This window comes from Theobroma cacao, chromosome 10 (genome assembly GCF_000208745.1).
Source record: "Theobroma cacao cultivar B97-61/B2 chromosome 10, Criollo_cocoa_genome_V2, whole genome shotgun sequence".
Classification (NCBI taxonomy): domain Eukaryota; kingdom Viridiplantae; phylum Streptophyta; class Magnoliopsida; order Malvales; family Malvaceae; genus Theobroma; species Theobroma cacao.
The window spans coordinates 423,193-438,269 of record NC_030859.1 but is presented as its reverse complement, the minus strand read 5'-3'; the positions used below and the strand labels follow the sequence as shown (position 1 = coordinate 438,269).

General features: G+C 38.6%; 4 protein-coding genes across 5 annotated transcripts; 2 read left to right on the top strand and 2 right to left on the bottom strand.

The window, feature by feature from the left end:
- On the top strand, nucleotides 707-2,363 carry LOC18585782. The gene is made up of 2 exons (XM_018128996.1): nucleotides 707-1,587; nucleotides 1,666-2,363. The coding sequence occupies exons 1-2, from the start codon at nucleotides 731-733 to the stop codon at nucleotides 2,303-2,305; spliced, it is 1,497 nt and encodes a 498-aa protein (XP_017984485.1). The 5' UTR covers nucleotides 707-730; the 3' UTR covers nucleotides 2,306-2,363.
- Nucleotides 3,031-7,873, top strand: LOC18585781 (biotin carboxyl carrier protein of acetyl-CoA carboxylase). The gene is made up of 9 exons (XM_018129362.1): nucleotides 3,031-3,111; nucleotides 4,232-4,438; nucleotides 4,758-4,834; nucleotides 5,397-5,450; nucleotides 5,722-5,982; nucleotides 6,070-6,132; nucleotides 6,721-6,789; nucleotides 6,878-6,923; nucleotides 7,414-7,873. The coding sequence occupies exons 1-9, from the start codon at nucleotides 3,078-3,080 to the stop codon at nucleotides 7,473-7,475; spliced, it is 873 nt and encodes a 290-aa protein (XP_017984851.1). The 5' UTR covers nucleotides 3,031-3,077; the 3' UTR covers nucleotides 7,476-7,873.
- LOC18585780 lies at nucleotides 7,920-9,859 on the bottom strand. The gene has a single exon (XM_007008781.2). It carries the CDS (start codon nucleotides 9,620-9,622, stop codon nucleotides 8,078-8,080), a length of 1,545 nt encoding a protein of 514 aa, XP_007008843.2. The 5' UTR covers nucleotides 9,623-9,859; the 3' UTR covers nucleotides 7,920-8,077.
- Nucleotides 11,100-14,739, bottom strand: LOC18585779 (cation/H(+) antiporter 15). Of its 2 annotated transcripts, XM_018128722.1 has the most exons (4): nucleotides 14,662-14,739; nucleotides 14,245-14,487; nucleotides 13,137-14,138; nucleotides 11,100-12,571 (listed from the first exon to the last, which is right to left on the bottom strand). In XM_018128722.1, the coding sequence occupies exons 2-4, from the start codon at nucleotides 14,476-14,478 to the stop codon at nucleotides 11,330-11,332; spliced, it is 2,478 nt and encodes an 825-aa protein (XP_017984211.1). In that variant the 5' UTR covers nucleotides 14,479-14,487; nucleotides 14,662-14,739; the 3' UTR covers nucleotides 11,100-11,329. The 2 variants fall into 2 exon arrangements, with proteins under 2 accessions (XP_017984211.1, XP_017984210.1); XM_018128721.1 differs by lacking the exon at nucleotides 14,662-14,739 and having other exon boundaries at nucleotides 14,245-14,558.

The following is a 15,077-nucleotide window of genomic DNA, read 5'->3' as shown; positions in this document are numbered from 1 at the left end:
TTCTTTCTAAACGTTTTGAATTCCTATAAGCAGGCATATTCATTGAAATCTTATCGTGTCTTAAACCTAATCATTTGGTCAGAAAAAGTTTAAAATCTTATATGCATGCAATTTGTTTAAACTTTATCATATCTTAAACTTGATTATTCCGTCGAGCATAGTCCCTTTTTTTTAAATAATATATGTAGTTTGCTCATAAATTATCATTATTGGAGTAAATTGCTGGCTGCCCTTTTCCATAGTGTTTTGTTACTTAATTTATATAAGATCATGTTTTATAAGTAAATTCTATGTTCATAAGAAACAACTTTACTTGCAAAGATAAATTGGGAATATTTGGACCGTTTTTAATATTAATATAATTATTGTAATTGTAATCCAAAGAAAGACTTTTTTGTTTCTTTTTCTCACCATTGAGCCAATAATGATGGGATTGGTTTTTTGTTTATGAGTATTATCTTTGTAGGATGTCCTAAAGGAATCTTGAAGTGAGAAATTTCCTTATAAGATTATCCAACTGAAAGAGTTTGCTTTCTCAATACAAAAGTAGAGATGTTTTGTTCTTCTATCTTTTCCATGCATTGATTCCCTTCATTTTTGACTTTGCTTCCCCACAAGAATCTTTAGTTTTGTACCCATTGATGGGTGTCTTTAAATGAAAAAGATCATCCATATGAATTTTGTTTCACAGATAGAGAAGAAAAAAGTTGATAATAATCAAGCTTTAACAATGGCTTCCTGCTGCAATCCTGATATGTTTACCTGGATTCAAAACCTTCCTCCAATCACTCAATGGAAAACAAGTTTCATGTCTGTATGCATATGTTCTTCATCAAGTTCATCCCATCCATCCCTCAAACTCTCTGTGGCCAAAAACCCTCATTCTTCAACTCTCTCCATCTCCATAGTTGCTGATTTCAGTGTCTCCATTCCTCTTTGGGCCTCAAAGCCCTTAGCCATCAACCCCAACTCCTCAAAACTGTTGGATGAAGAAGCCATTTCCTGTCTCGTGCTCAACTTCATACAAGATGTCCTTAGCTATGGCTCAAACAAGAACAGCTTCTTGATCAGATTCCCGAAACTCGAATCCGTGTCAGGTCTCAAAGGCATCTTCAATCTCTCATTTCTCACTCTTGCATTTCTTATTTGCATCTACGAGGCCCCTGTTGATCTCCGTTCAGCATGTCTCAATACTCTCAAGCATCAGCTGGCATGCTCGCAGCTGAGAGAAGCTTCGAAATCGCTGATGAGACTCCTGGGATCGAACTTAGAGGAGCAATGGATGCGGTCCATAAACCTCGCCATCACCAATTGGATCGTGGAGCTTCAAGCTACACACCGCACCCTGATGAAGACGCCATCCCCGCTGTTCTCATATGCAATTTCAACGTTCGGTTTGTGGAAAGTTCAACTATACTGTCCTGTCATAGCCATGGATATAGAAAGTTCAAGCAATGCTTCTGTTGATGACCAGAGGCTGCTTTTCTCCCTTCATTACCACCAGCTTGAAGGGGTTATCCAAGTCAATTACAAGGTCATTGTGCAAGAGAAATGGATCGATGTGATGCTGAACATCGATAACATAAGGTAAACACATCTTTTCATCACAAAAAACATAATCATAAAGCTGTCCTGATGTGGTTGTATCATCCTACGTGTTAACAGATGTAACATAATCCGGCTTGTAAACGAGACTCTGATGAACGAACGAGGAGTTGGGGCAGACGACAAACATTTCCCTTCGAGAGTATCATTGCATGTAACCCCAACTCTTCAGTCCAACATATTAAGCGTTTCGGTAAGCAAATCGACAGAGAACCCGGCAAGAGAGATAGAGATAGAGAAAAGCATAGAGACCTCGTTTGATCCTCCAAACTCTTTCTTGGGACTCAAGGTTTCCGTGGGAGAGACCACGACGATGAGCATGAAGCCATGGAAGTTCGAGCAATCTGTCAATGGCTACAGTGGGACCTTGAATTGGTTCCTTCACGACAGCGTGGATGGAAGGGAGGTGGTCTCCTCGAAACCTTCGAAACTTGCTTTGATCAACCCCAAGGCTTGGTTCAAAGACCGGTACTCCAACGTTCACCGGCCTTTCACCAGGCAGGGAGGGGTGATCTTTGCTGGGGATGAATACGGAGAAAAAGTCTGGTGGAAGGTTGATAAGAGTGCCATGGGGAAAACCATGGAGTGGGAAATTAGAGGTTGGATTTGGCTAACATATTGGCCTAATAAACATAGAACATTTTACAACGAGACTAGGAGCCTGGAGTTCAGAGAAATCCTCCATCTCAACATTGCTTAGCCAAGCTTGTTTTCCCATCACCATGTAAACTAGAAGCTGATCAAATTCTTCTTGTATATTCACTTTGTAAAAACCAAGTTCTCTCTTAAAGTAATTATTAACCGATTAATCGAATTAATTTGATAAGTAATCCAATTAATCGAAATTTTCAGATTCAAACACAATTTTTAAAGTTTTATTTCTTTCTATGGTAATTATAAAGTAAACAAAATTAAGTTATGAATTCTTCAATAACATTAGAATATTTCAAAAAATATGGTTAAAAATATTAAAATATTTCAAAACCAAAAATGAAAGAATTAATCGATTTAATCATGTTCATTTCAGAATTAACTGAATTTATTTTAATTAATTCTATTTTAATAGAAAATTGCTCACTTTGGGCTAATAAAGCCAGTTATTTTTAGGCCACAGCCCACAATAAAGTAGAGTTGGGCCGGTCTGGACTCAATGGGCTCTCAAAAGGGCGTCACGCAAACTAGAGGCGGGCAATACCTGGGGCGTAAGTTGGAGAGGTACGGAGCTTTAAAGCTGAGAAAGAGAAGGCGATGACGTCAGGTGGAGAAACTGAGGACAGAGGCGGACATTTCGAAGCTGCTATCTCTTTCACCAACTGTTCAGCTAACCAACCCCCGCTCTCTTTTATATTCATTTCTATCTTCTCGATTTTGCCCCCGCTTTTTTCCCCCTATATCCCCCTCTCTCTCTCTCTCTCTCTNTTACTATCCCTCCTCTCTCTCTCTCTCTCTCGCCCTCCTCATTGTCGATTCCAATGGAGTCCTCCGCTGCTCTCCGATCCTTTCACTGTAACTCTCTCTCTCTCTCTCGTTTTCTCTTGTTATGTTTATTTCTCTTTGTTTGATTGAGTTTTTGTTTGGTTACATTGGAAACGAAGAGAGAAAAGAAAGGATAACTGTTTTCAGTCGGTGAAGAAACGGTGACATTTCGGAATCGTTTTTGAGTGTTTTATATCTGTTTTGGATCTAATAATTGTCTTTGTTTCTTCTTTTTTTTGGTTGTAGTAAATTTTGACGATTTAGTGTAAGTTATAGAGCTTTGGCGTAGAGATATTTGAAATTTACCTAAAAAATGCTGAGATCTGCCTTCAATTCTTTCTTATTCGCTGTGAATATCAATTGAGAATGTGAATATTAAGCAATATCTTTAAGCTAGCTAAGTATGTGAATCTAATTTCCATAAGAATAGAGTTTTTACTGTTGATATTATCGATATTTATATATAAGTTTCTATTATTAGAGATCATGTTAAGTGTCAGTGACGGAGCCAGAATTTCATATTTCAGGGAGTGAAAGAAATTCAATGTTTATAGGGATGAAATTATAAATTTTTTTAAAAAATAGGAAACAAAATTATAAAATTTGAAAAAGAAAAAGAAAGAATAATTATTAAATTTTAAAATTTTAGGGTGGGGTGGGGCGCCTACCCCTCTGCTAAGTTCAATCTTCAATAATCAATACTCAAAAGAAAAAACAAAAAGGGAAGATGTCTTTGGGAGTTTGTAGTGGAAGCTAATTTAAGCTTTTCAATTTGCCAATGCCCTCCTTCAACAAAGAAAGGAGAAACTGAGAGACAAAGAAGGTACTTAGAAGGCTTATTGGTTCTTAAAATGCCAATTAAATTTGTATTCCTCTAACCATCATGTGACAGAATCAATGGGTTTTGAACAGTTTCAGCATTATGAATTGCTTTTTTTTTTTTTTTGTTTTTTAGTTGAGATACTTTGTAAGATCATGTTTCTTCTTGGCTTATCAAGTACTTTGTTGGCATCCATTTCTTATTATATAGTTTTTGAAATCTTGACCTTAGCAAAGTATGGTTGTGAGGACTTGATTTCATGAAATTTAAATTTTGCATATATGACTTTATTTGCCACTGAAAGCTCATATTCTGTTATTAAAATTTCAGATTCTGTAGGTGCTGTTTCACAAGCACATTGCTCACTTGAAAGGCCAAGTGCTGTTCATATGTATTCTTGTGGCTTGGCCACTTCAAGAAAATCATGTGTCCCAGGCTTGATGTTTGGCGGGAAGAATAATTCTGCTACAAAACGAAATGTAACTCTAATATCATGCATGAAGACATCTGAAGCTTCTGTAACAGCCAAGTCAAATGGTGAGTTTATATTGACTTCAGATTAAAGATTTTTATGGCCCTTGTTTGCATAAATTTGTTAATTATGGTTTAACTGCAATTGAACCATGGCATTGTGCTAAAATATACCAATATCTGTTGCATTTGGGCCCTTCTTCTGTTCAGACATGGCACTTCACTTGTTACAGATTTATACCGGTTTTGGAAAGCAAAATCAAATTTTTTTCCTTAATTACTGAAAGCAAAATAGTTTTTAAGTCACTTATTATGTAATTACATTGTAGCTTGTGCATTGTGTCTGGTTTTGCATGTTAAAAGTTGTTAATTATGGTTGCCACAGTTCCATTAGATAGCACCGCACAAGGCTCAATGGAGAAGAAAACTTCACGGAATGCAACTTTTCCAAATGGGTTTGAGGTAATAATTAAATCTTCAAATTGACTTTCTTTTCTACTCTTGCTTGTTGTTGCTCACTTCTTTTTAAGAAGAGTTTATTGGTGCTACAAAAATGATTTATAATGTTTTTCTTTTTTGTGATTGCTTTTACGTTTTCAAGTTGGGTCATCATTGTTTCTTAAATTTAAACAACTTGATTGTTGTTGTTTTTTAGCTTAATATTGGTATCTGCCCCATTTGGAGCAAAGAATTACTAATAGTGCTAGTTTGTGTTGAGCTTTATTCTCTTTAGTAATTCCTATGTGGAGGAGTTTAACAAAATTTGTGACAGCAATGCTAATATTGAGTATTCTATGTTTTGAATGCTAACAAAATTACTCACTTTCTGTCTTTATGTTGCTGTTGTGTAGTTTCTACCATGTCTATGGCAATTTTCTTCTTTGATGAGTCTTCTATTGACTTTTTCTTATGGTTATCATTTATTCACTGTACCTTTTGCTCCTTTCGTATTGATCTAATAAGATTTTCTTTCTTGTGATTCTAATTTGCTAGATAATTAACATATAATTGCTCAAATTGTCAGGCATTGGTACTGGAGGTATGTGATGAGACTGAGGTGGCTGAGCTGAAAATGAAGGTTATTTCTTATTCTCTTGTCATGTGATATACTTGCATGCTTCTTCTAAACTTTTTCTTATGACTCATTGATTGACCTGAAAATTTTCTGTAAGGATATGTCTCAGTGCTTATTTGAAAATCATGAGGGGTGAAACTTTCCATGTTGATCATTTGATCATTGAATGAATGTAATGCAGCTGGCCATCTGCAGTATTTAAGTTTTTTATATGAATGTTGTTGCATTTCCCTATAATATGTTTTCTGATCAATTGTCTGTTGCTTTGTGACAGATTGGAGACTTTGAAATGCATCTGAAGCGGAATGTTGGTGCCACAAAAGCTCCCTTGTCCAACATTTCACCTACAACAGCCCCACCCATCCCAACTAAACCAATGAATGAATCAGCTGCTGTTGCCCCACCTCCATCACCACCAAAACCCTCCCCAGAGAAGCCTACTCCATTTAAAAATGCTGCCTTTGGGAAGTCATCCAAGTTAGCTGCCTTGGAAGCTTCTGGATCCAGTAACTATGTTCTAGTGCCTTCTCCTATAGTATGTGCTGTTTATCAAGAGCAAGGACTATGTTTTCTTTTTATTTCTTTGGAACACTGTCTTTATAAAGCCATCATGTAACTGCAGGTTGGTACATTCCGAAGGGGTAGAACAGTGAAAGGAAAGAAGCAACCTCCCATCTGTAAAGAGGTATTAGTTCCTGTCTGAATATTTGCATTATAAGCTAACACATTCTTTGATAACGAATAATGGAGATTTGTCAAATTGTTAATTAGCCTATCTGTTCTAAATCTTCGTATTTCCATGTATTTCGAGTTCTTGTATTTGTCAAGTGTCAAATATTTGTTACCTGTGCAAAAGCTTGAGTTTGTTTATGCTGGGGCTAAATTATAGGAGATACTAATGGCCTTTCCCCAAAAGGATTAATGTATAGCCATGTAAGTGAGCGAAGATGCCAATTTTGGGCAGGTTTTTTTTTGGGGAAATGAATTTGGGCAGGTTGTTTCTAGAGATACTAAAGTCAAAAACAAAGGTCTTTGGATATATTTTCTATCTATGGTACAGCATCTTTTGGTAGCAAACTCTGTACCTACTAACTTTGTACTTTTAACTGAGTTATTGCTATCCACCCTAGTTATGCCTTTGCCCACAAGTTTTCTTTGAACTGAAATCTGATGGCTCTACCTGTCGATGCTGTTGATTTCTTATTATCATGGCCTCGTAACTTCAACTGGCTTTTCTTGATCCTCAAAAGTTGCAGTGAAAAAATACTTGCAGGGTGATTTGATCAAAGAAGGACAAGTGATAGGATTCTTGGATCAATTTGGTACTGAACTTCCTGTTAAGGTGAGTTCAAATTTTTTCCATTTGTTAGTTATAGTTTTTCTTTAAAAAGTAGGTGTCTAATGGTGTATGTTATTGTTTTGTTGAACAGTCAGATGTTGCTGGAGAAGTCTTAAAGCTCCTCTTTGATGATGGAGGTATAATGTCGATCCACATTTCATATTTATTTTTATACCTTAATATCTAAAGTGTCTTTATAATGGGTAAGTTCAATCGGCTTTTCATTTGATGCAATATCACATGCATAGTTGCTGGTGCTAGGATTGATTGCATTACGGCAAACAATGGGTGCTGCCAGAGATGCATAAACCTAAACCTGGGCTGTTATTACAATTGCATATATTTATTCATAACCTTAACAGTCAGCATGAGCTACTGGTTCAATGATGTCATTCAATTCCCTGTTCAAGCAAAAGTCTGACAGGATGAATTGCGTGAATTTTCCTATTTGTTATGTTTGGTACTAGGAGGGTGATGGATGTTTGAGAGTCCATCTTTCCTTGGTTAATAGAACCTGATCAAGTTACACCTTTTAGTTATCAAGATTGTTGAGTTTTTGAAACATTCTAGATGATTCTACATGTCTGATACACAAACTCTTGCCTTTGTTTCAACTGTGTTGGACAGATGCCGTTGGCTACGGAGACCCCCTTATTGCAGTCTTGCCATCATTTCATGGCATCGAGTGAGCGCTCTCTTGTAACTACCGTATTTTCGCAGAGACAAATGACCCAACATACTAAGGTTTTTCATTTTGTTTTCTCACATCCTTTCATTCGTTCCGTCTTTTGATTCATGCGCCTGGGCACAATCGCGAAATGCATGTGTAGCTGGGGATCTGTACTCAATGTTGCTAATGATTTACAATTCCCTGGAAGCCACTGAATAATTGTTTTAAGCATTACAGATTTAGGAGAGGCTTATCATTTGTGTCAGTTAAATTTTTTTTGTATACTAAGCCTTCAGACGATTGTTGCTCAGAGACAAATCATTGTCGAGTCAAGAACATAATCCAAGGTTGTCGTTTGCACGCATCTTTGTGCCTTATGTGACAGTAAAGAAAAGTTTCTAGCTTTATACACCTCAATAGAGAGTATATGTTTCGTATTTTAAGAGGGACAACATAGAAAAAGTCTAGAAACTCAAACAGATGTTTACAAGAATTATTGTAATAATACATCAAGGGTATAATGTGCGACAAAAATTCTCAGTCAGTCAAATTTGTCAAAACTGTTGGTGATGAATGGTTGCAATGTGTGCTGTAGTCGATCATGATCTTTCATGTAAAAGACTATAGAAAACCAGTGCCTCCAAGGCCATGGTGTAACAGATTGTGAGCAATTTGATCCCGGGCATGCACAGCCTTCGCAGACCTCAAATTATTTTCAGGTATCATCTCATCATCAAAAAGCTCGAACTGTAGTTCAGGCTCCATCTCCTCATTGCTCATCTCGCAAATATTGTGCAAAACACAGCAAGCCCCAAGAACCATAGGCAATTCTTGGAGCTTCACCTCGGTTCTCTTTTGTAAGCAAGACCACCTCCCTTTCAACCTCGCAAACGCCTGCTTAGCAACTTTTTGAATCTCACCAATCTTTTCATTGAAACCGTGCTGAGCCCACGTCAGATTCTGATGCGTGTAAGGAACCAGAACCCAGTCCATCAAAGGGTACCCAGAATTCCCAACGATCCAAACATCCTTCAAAACCCCCTTGTTAGCCCTCTGGTATAAAGCAGAATTCTCCAGCACCTTATCATCAGGCATTGAACCAGGCCATCCGATACAAACATCAGTGAAAATCCCTTTCTGATCGACTACACCTTGGACTGTAATCGAGTAAGAAGTTTTTTGGTTTCTTTCTGTGTGCCTTCTGTTAAAATAGGCTGCCACGTTGACCTTGGGTGCTATAATTGGCACATGAGTTGTGTATATTGAACCACCTATGTTAGGAATCCCTGATGTCGACTCGAATTCTTGCTTGATTTCTTTCATTTTCCTGTCATCAGGCCATTGAATATGCTTGGGCATCATGACAGATTTTATAGCTGAACATACCTCCAGTACCAGCTTGTGACAGGTTGAAATTCCCAACCCGAATCGTTTCGAAACCAGCCTAAGCGGCTCCCCTGTAGCCAACCTCCAGATACAGACAGCCACTCGCTGTCGGACCGGGATCGCATCCCTCAACATGGTGTTCTTTTTCGTCACCGCCGGTTCCAACTCCTGGCATATCATTTCAAACGTGGCTTTACTCATCCGAAACGCCTTCCGGAACTCTTCCTCTGGAAAATCCGGATGGTTACAACGGTCCCACCAGTCCTTCGATCGATCCTTCACCCATAACCTCCTTTGCTGACCCGACCCGCTTCCCGTTTCATTGCTCACATTGACATTGTCATTCCCTGCTGCTGTTGATGTTGCAGCAACGGTAGCTGCCATGGCAGAAGCTGATTTCCTAGCTCGTTTTGCAGTTAAACCATCCAAATGATCAGCCTCAGAGTAATGCTGTTGAAGCTGATTGTAATACTCATTCATTGCTTGAACTTTTCTCTTGTGATTGAATTCAAACAAAGCCTTGTCTTGTTGGGATTCAGTTGTCCACTGATCTTGCTCCTGCTTTGCTTCTTCTTCTAATAACAATAACGAGGCAAGGATATCTCCATATCCCTTCTTGTTCAGCTCTCCTTCCTGGAAGAACCCATTGCCACCCCCGTCCCCCGATTCGTCTTCCTTTTTACGCTTCTTGTTGAATCCGTTGTCAAGCTCTTGGAACCAGGAGCTGCCGGTATTATAATAATCTTCCGGATTAAGAAATGTGAAAGAGTTGATTTCCATACTCTGTTTCTAGACCAGACTGATTCAGTAAACGTTGGAAACTACCAAATGTGAAAAGCTTATGCTAATGGTTTCAAATTTGGAGATGGGAAGTGAAGGGTATTGCAATTAGTCCTTTATAAACAGAATCAAAGGAGAAAAAGTGGAGGAGAGTCAGCGAGTTAAGGAAGCGTGTGGGTGTCTGCAAATCTGAACGCGGTGGCTTTGACGGTGACTTGACTTTTCAGGATGATTTAGTTTGATAAGAAATTTACGCGGTTGAAATCCCGAAGAGAACATTTTAGGATACTATTTCACTACATATAGAATTTTGGGAGGAAAAACATCATGGGAAAAGGGAAAGTTGGGTAGAAGTTTCATTGAGTTCATAAGGATAGGCCCGATCAGGGGAAAGTACAGGGAAGTAGCTGAAAAGGGTTAAGGGATAAGTGTCGTAGGACACTTCGTCCTTCAAAAGTGAACTGCGACAGCAACGGCATCTCCCAGGAAGAATCTTGAAAGCTAACAACTTTCGTTGTTGGGAAACTAAAATATTTGGGAACCCATCATCACTGCTAAATCACCCATGGAAATCAAACTCTGCTTTGGGATTGCCCAAAAAGGAAAACTTAAAGCTCTCGTATGGGTGAGGTGGAAGTCTCAAAAAGGAAATTCATTATTTCTAGTTGCTTCTTTGGGTCATATCTAATAAACTCATTGAGGGGGGGAAAAAAAGGAGTAATAGTATTATAATTAAATAGAATTAAAGGTATATATCATGCAAAATGTGACTTCATGGCATTAGATTTAAGTTTTGAATATGGGAAAATTGTTTTCTTTTTACTTTTTGCAATTGAAAACCATTCCATTTCATGCATGTTCAAGCCATTAAACATGATATGCATGCAGAAATTAATTTCTATGTGCTAGAACATCATTAGTATTAATTTGAGAGATGGATTCAAGGTAATTAGCTAACCAAGAAACATACATAGGCTAGTTTCAATGGCTTCCAAAACCAACAAAAAAGAAAGAAAAAGAAGAGAAAATGGTTTTTTATACAATCATTAAAAGTGTTTACTAAAGCTTCCAAAACCAACAAAAAAGAAAGACAAAGAAGAGAAAAGGGTTTTTGATGCAATCATTAAAAGTGTTTACTAAATCTAGCTAGTTGGCTCTTGTTTGCTCAAGAAATGGTTTAAGCAGAAATTATTGTTTCTTTTGTCAAACTTGAAGAGATGGGAATGCCTTGAATCCTTCTAGACTTAATGCCAAGGAATTGTCTGGTTGATAGCAACATCCTTTGTACTCGTGGGATGATGTACAAAAAGCTGTAACATCAAACACCATGACTCATACCTGTTTTCAACACCCATTTGTCTGAAAACAAAAAGTGTCTGCTTCTCACCCCTCCCCAAGTCAGCGCTTACATCATTAATACGCCCTTCATTCAATCAAACTGTGTTTGTTTCCAAGCACTAAAATTTCATTGAATTTACTGAATCTTGCCTTTCAATTTACAGTTGGTCAAAATGAATTATTTATTTCAGTGTTACATTGCATTTAATTGAACATTTTTCAATAAACTATCTGTCAACTTGAAGAATATATGAAATGCTAAACTGTCCTACTTAGCTATGGCTTGAAGTTGGTTTCCAACCAAGGTGCCCTACATCAAGACAAGGGGAGGAAAGAGCAAGTCAATGTTTTCCATGTGAAAGAACCTATCTAATATGTATCAAAGTCGTCTAATGATATGGAAAGTGAATCATCCCCGGGGCCATGATGAAGCAATTTCTTTGGCAAATCATCAGGGACAACTGATGAATCCCTGTTCCGCACCACAAATGGCAGATTATGGTTGAACAACTTTCCTCCTAGTCTTTGTTGTTGAATCACTAACACCGTCGCGGTGGTTTTATAATCTGGTGAAGCAAGCATATCACCGACGATCCCAAGCTCTGGGCACTCGCTCCACTCCCCAAGTCCTTCGAGAAGTGGTGATTGCGGATGGTATCTCCCTACTAGGATCAAATGAAAATGTGCTATGGCTCCACGGATGTATGAAGATAGCCCTTCCGCATCTCTTAATACCTCTTCTACATACAAGAAACGTTCATTTCCCATGTTATCTTGGCGATGTTCATTGATCAAATGGCTGTCATTCTTCCTGTCTTTGGAGTTTTCGCCTCCAAAGAGAAGGAAACGAATGACAGTTAGATTAACACTTTCATGTTTCACCATTCGACAGCCATAAGCTAGTGACTCCATGTCATCAGGGCCACCAATGAAGAGAACAGCGACCTGGAATTTTGATGAAGTTCGAGCTGAAACGAACCCATTTAAGACTCCCCTGTCAATAAGGATTCCAACTGAACATGGTGCCTTTTCCAGGACATTAATGTTCAGGTTTTGTATGGGACGGCTCATGGACCCAATCTTGCCATCAATAGCCCATTGCTTGTGAAAAGGCACAATGACAATGTGGGCACGCTTCTCAAACGCTATACGACAGATGTCATCGTGCATTGTCTGAAAGTGTGAGATTGAGGTGTATGATTGAACGCTGGCGCAGCCTTGATTGTACTCCTCGTACTGACTAAAGGCATTGCATACTCGGCCTGCTGTGGATGAGTTTGTTGGTACCAACCTTCGGCTATGGTTTGGTACAAGGATAGGGATGGATCTCCCCACAAGTTCAACAAGGACCATAGCTGTGACGGCAATGGGGCTCTCTCTGCTGGCATGGGATACTTCAAGAAGGTTCATAATTGTCGGGACACTTTCATGGCTGTGGAGGCAAACAACGATTCGAAACTCTGAATCACGCTTCGCATGATGGATGGTACTTCTCTTTACTGAAGCGTATTGCTTTGACGGATCATACAACTTTCTTATCAATGGGGTTATGACTGCCGTCACGATCACTACTGACATCATGACTAAGGCAAATTCTTGGTCCTCGATCAGCTGCAATTGGAAAATAGCTTCAGCAAAAATTCAGAAAATTTAGACACAAAACATAAGTAACAGAAATGCAATAGTTAAATTAACTTATTGGGGCTAGAAACAACTTTGACCCCAAAAGTTTTCACCTCTAAACAAAAACTATGGTTTTCAAAACATGGTTCTTCTCATCTCTAAAATAGCACACATATTTTTTCAGCTTTAATCAATCCAATTTGGAAAAAGAGAGAGAAATCCTGAAAAGAAGCTGCATGCTTAAAATGTTGCAGACTAGGCAAGAAAACTTGTCCACAACTTTTAATTCTCAGAAATTGGTTTTAAAGCAATTGTTACAAGTCATTATGCCATTGGTTAGTCCTGCAAATCCTGGAAAGAAAGCACCGGAGACTCTAATAAAACTAGCCAAATATGGAGTTGACAGAGATTCTATGTTCTCAGCATGGAGTTAATTGTATCATGTCTTGACATTAGCAATGCTCTATTGTTGTTTCTCACGTTCTCTTGCTTCTAGCTGTAATTTATATATATATATATAGAGAGAGAGATCAGGAAAATGAGAAAAACTAACCTCGCTCTCCTTCCAGAGGTTGTACGAAGTGAGTTCAACAATGCCCCTTGCATTTAGAATGAGTCCAAGCACAAAAGCTTCTCTGAGGGACAGACCGAAAAAGAGAGCCGACAGCATCACTGCTATTAGCTTGATCACGAAAGCAAAGGCAACGATGATCCCCACAACATAAAAAGATTGAAAGTCGATGGTGAAGATGTCGGTTTGCATCCCGCTGAGCGCGCAGTAAGCAGGATAGAGAAATGCTTTCGAAAGAGTATCTAGCCTTGATGATAGAGCTGATCCCAAGGGCGGTCCATCAGGCACAGCCAGACCTAAAACTAATGGTCCGAAGATGTAATGCTGGCCAATCACCTCACTCAGAAATGCAGCTGCCATGACTAAAAGGAAAATGAATGCTATGCTGTTCTCATCAACAGATTTTGTTTCCAGTGTTTGGTAATACATCTTTACTAATCTTGGTCTAAGAATAACAAAAATGGAGGCTACTAATGCAACTATAGACAATATTGATGGAACACAACCAAAGATATCGCTGGAGGTACTTTGTTGCATTGAGAAAATAATTCCAACCATAGACATGCCAATTAAATCGCAAAACATTGCCGAAGTGACGGCTAGCCGGCCAAGATCAGTGTTGAGAATCTTGAGTTCATCCAGCAGGGCAGCAATTACAGGGAAACCTGTTAAAGCCTGTGATGATGCAATGAGCATTATCGAGTTCTGGAGGCTGGTGCTCAGAGTGATAAAATTCTTCAAGACCAAACCAAGGGCAACGGAAAAAACCAGGGTAACAAAGAGGCTTGCAGCACCTATGACCGCAGCCTTTCGTCCTGGCCGCACCATGAGGATAGGATCCGTCTTTACTCCGATTGCGAAGAGGTAGAACATTATGCCAAATCCTGCAAATGTGCTCATTATCATGGTGCTTCTCATCGGGAAAAGGATCTCTCTTACATCTCTGTTGTAGCCAAGAAAGGACGGGCCAAATATCATTCCACCCTGTTATGGATTTTAAAGGTGATTATCCTTTTAATGTTCCGCGATTATGATCCAATGTTATTGATTGAAAATGAAGATGAGAATCAGAAAGGATTATAAAACATACGAAAATCTGCGAAACTAAGGTTGATTGTCCTAAAGGCCTGAGGCAAACATCGAAGAGCAGTGAGACCGCGGAAATGCCAGAGAGCTGAAATAAGAGAAGAGACGTAGCACTGTTGAGAGGGCTACCATGTAGCCAGATACTCCTCGATTCAACGTTGATTTTGGAGGTATCGATGCAAAGAATAGTCTTGTTTCCTCCAGCTATGACTGAATCTTGTTGCAACCCGGTTGCCATGGTTATTGCCTGTTAAAGCAATTGCTTTTTGATCAAGAAATCAATAAAAAAGACAAACAAAGAAACCCCAAAACAAAATGAAAAAGGACAATGGATAGCATGAAGCAACAACCAAAGGTAAGAGTAGGTCGGGGAGAGATAGAAGAGAGAGAGACAGAGAGAGAGAGAGAATGAGGGGTCAACCTCATATTTTGGATTCCTCCATATTTGGAGGTTCTCCTTCAAGTAAGGTAGTTAAAAGTAAAGCGTAATCTATCACCAATCTCATGTTTCTGACAATATCTCAAGATTTTCTCTTTGCGTACATAATTCCTTGCAAATATAAGTGAAAAATAAGCCTTTTGATTCACCTCTTTCTCTCCGACTCTCTCTCTCTGTCTCTCTCTCTCCAAACTTCCTTATTTAGCAAATGGAAAATGTTAGTAGGGTGCTTATAAGCACAGGTTTAGATTTTATAAAGAATTTTGTGATTAATTAATGTATTATTTTTTTTCTTAATTCTTATTCAAGTATAATTGCTAGACCACATAAAGAATTCTTTGAAGCAATTTCATTTTCTTCAGAATTTCGGACCTTTTAGATTAAGTAGGTGCCATGCC

What these genes read in the sequence shown, in the direction of transcription:
- LOC18585782 (XM_018128996.1), top strand. Translation starts at nt 731, where the DNA reads ATGGCTTCCTGCTGCAATCCTGATATGTTTACCTGGATTCAAAACCTT. An exon ending in CTGAACATCGATAACATAAG is followed by an intron (nt 1,588 to 1,665) that starts GTAAACACATCT and finishes ACGTGTTAACAG; the next exon opens with ATGTAACATAATCCGGCTTG.
- LOC18585781 (XM_018129362.1), top strand. Translation starts at nt 3,078, where the DNA reads ATGGAGTCCTCCGCTGCTCTCCGATCCTTTCACT. An exon ending in TGCTCTCCGATCCTTTCACT is followed by an intron (nt 3,112 to 4,231) that starts GTAACTCTCTCT and finishes TTAAAATTTCAG; the next exon opens with ATTCTGTAGGTGCTGTTTCA. An exon ending in AACCTCCCATCTGTAAAGAG is followed by an intron (nt 6,133 to 6,720) that starts GTATTAGTTCCT and finishes AAATACTTGCAG; the next exon opens with GGTGATTTGATCAAAGAAGG.
- LOC18585780 (XM_007008781.2), bottom strand. Translation starts at nt 9,622, where the DNA reads ATGGAAATCAACTCTTTCACATTTCTTAATCCGGAAGATTATTATAAT.
- LOC18585779 (XM_018128722.1), bottom strand. Translation starts at nt 14,478, where the DNA reads ATGGCAACCGGGTTGCAACAAGATTCAGTCATAGCTGGAGGAAACAAG. An exon ending in CCTTAGTTTCGCAGATTTTC is followed by an intron (nt 14,139 to 14,244) that starts GTATGTTTTATA and finishes AATCCATAACAG; the next exon opens with GGTGGAATGATATTTGGCCC. An exon ending in ACCTCTGGAAGGAGAGCGAG is followed by an intron (nt 12,572 to 13,136) that starts GTTAGTTTTTCT and finishes TTCCAATTGCAG; the next exon opens with CTGATCGAGGACCAAGAATT.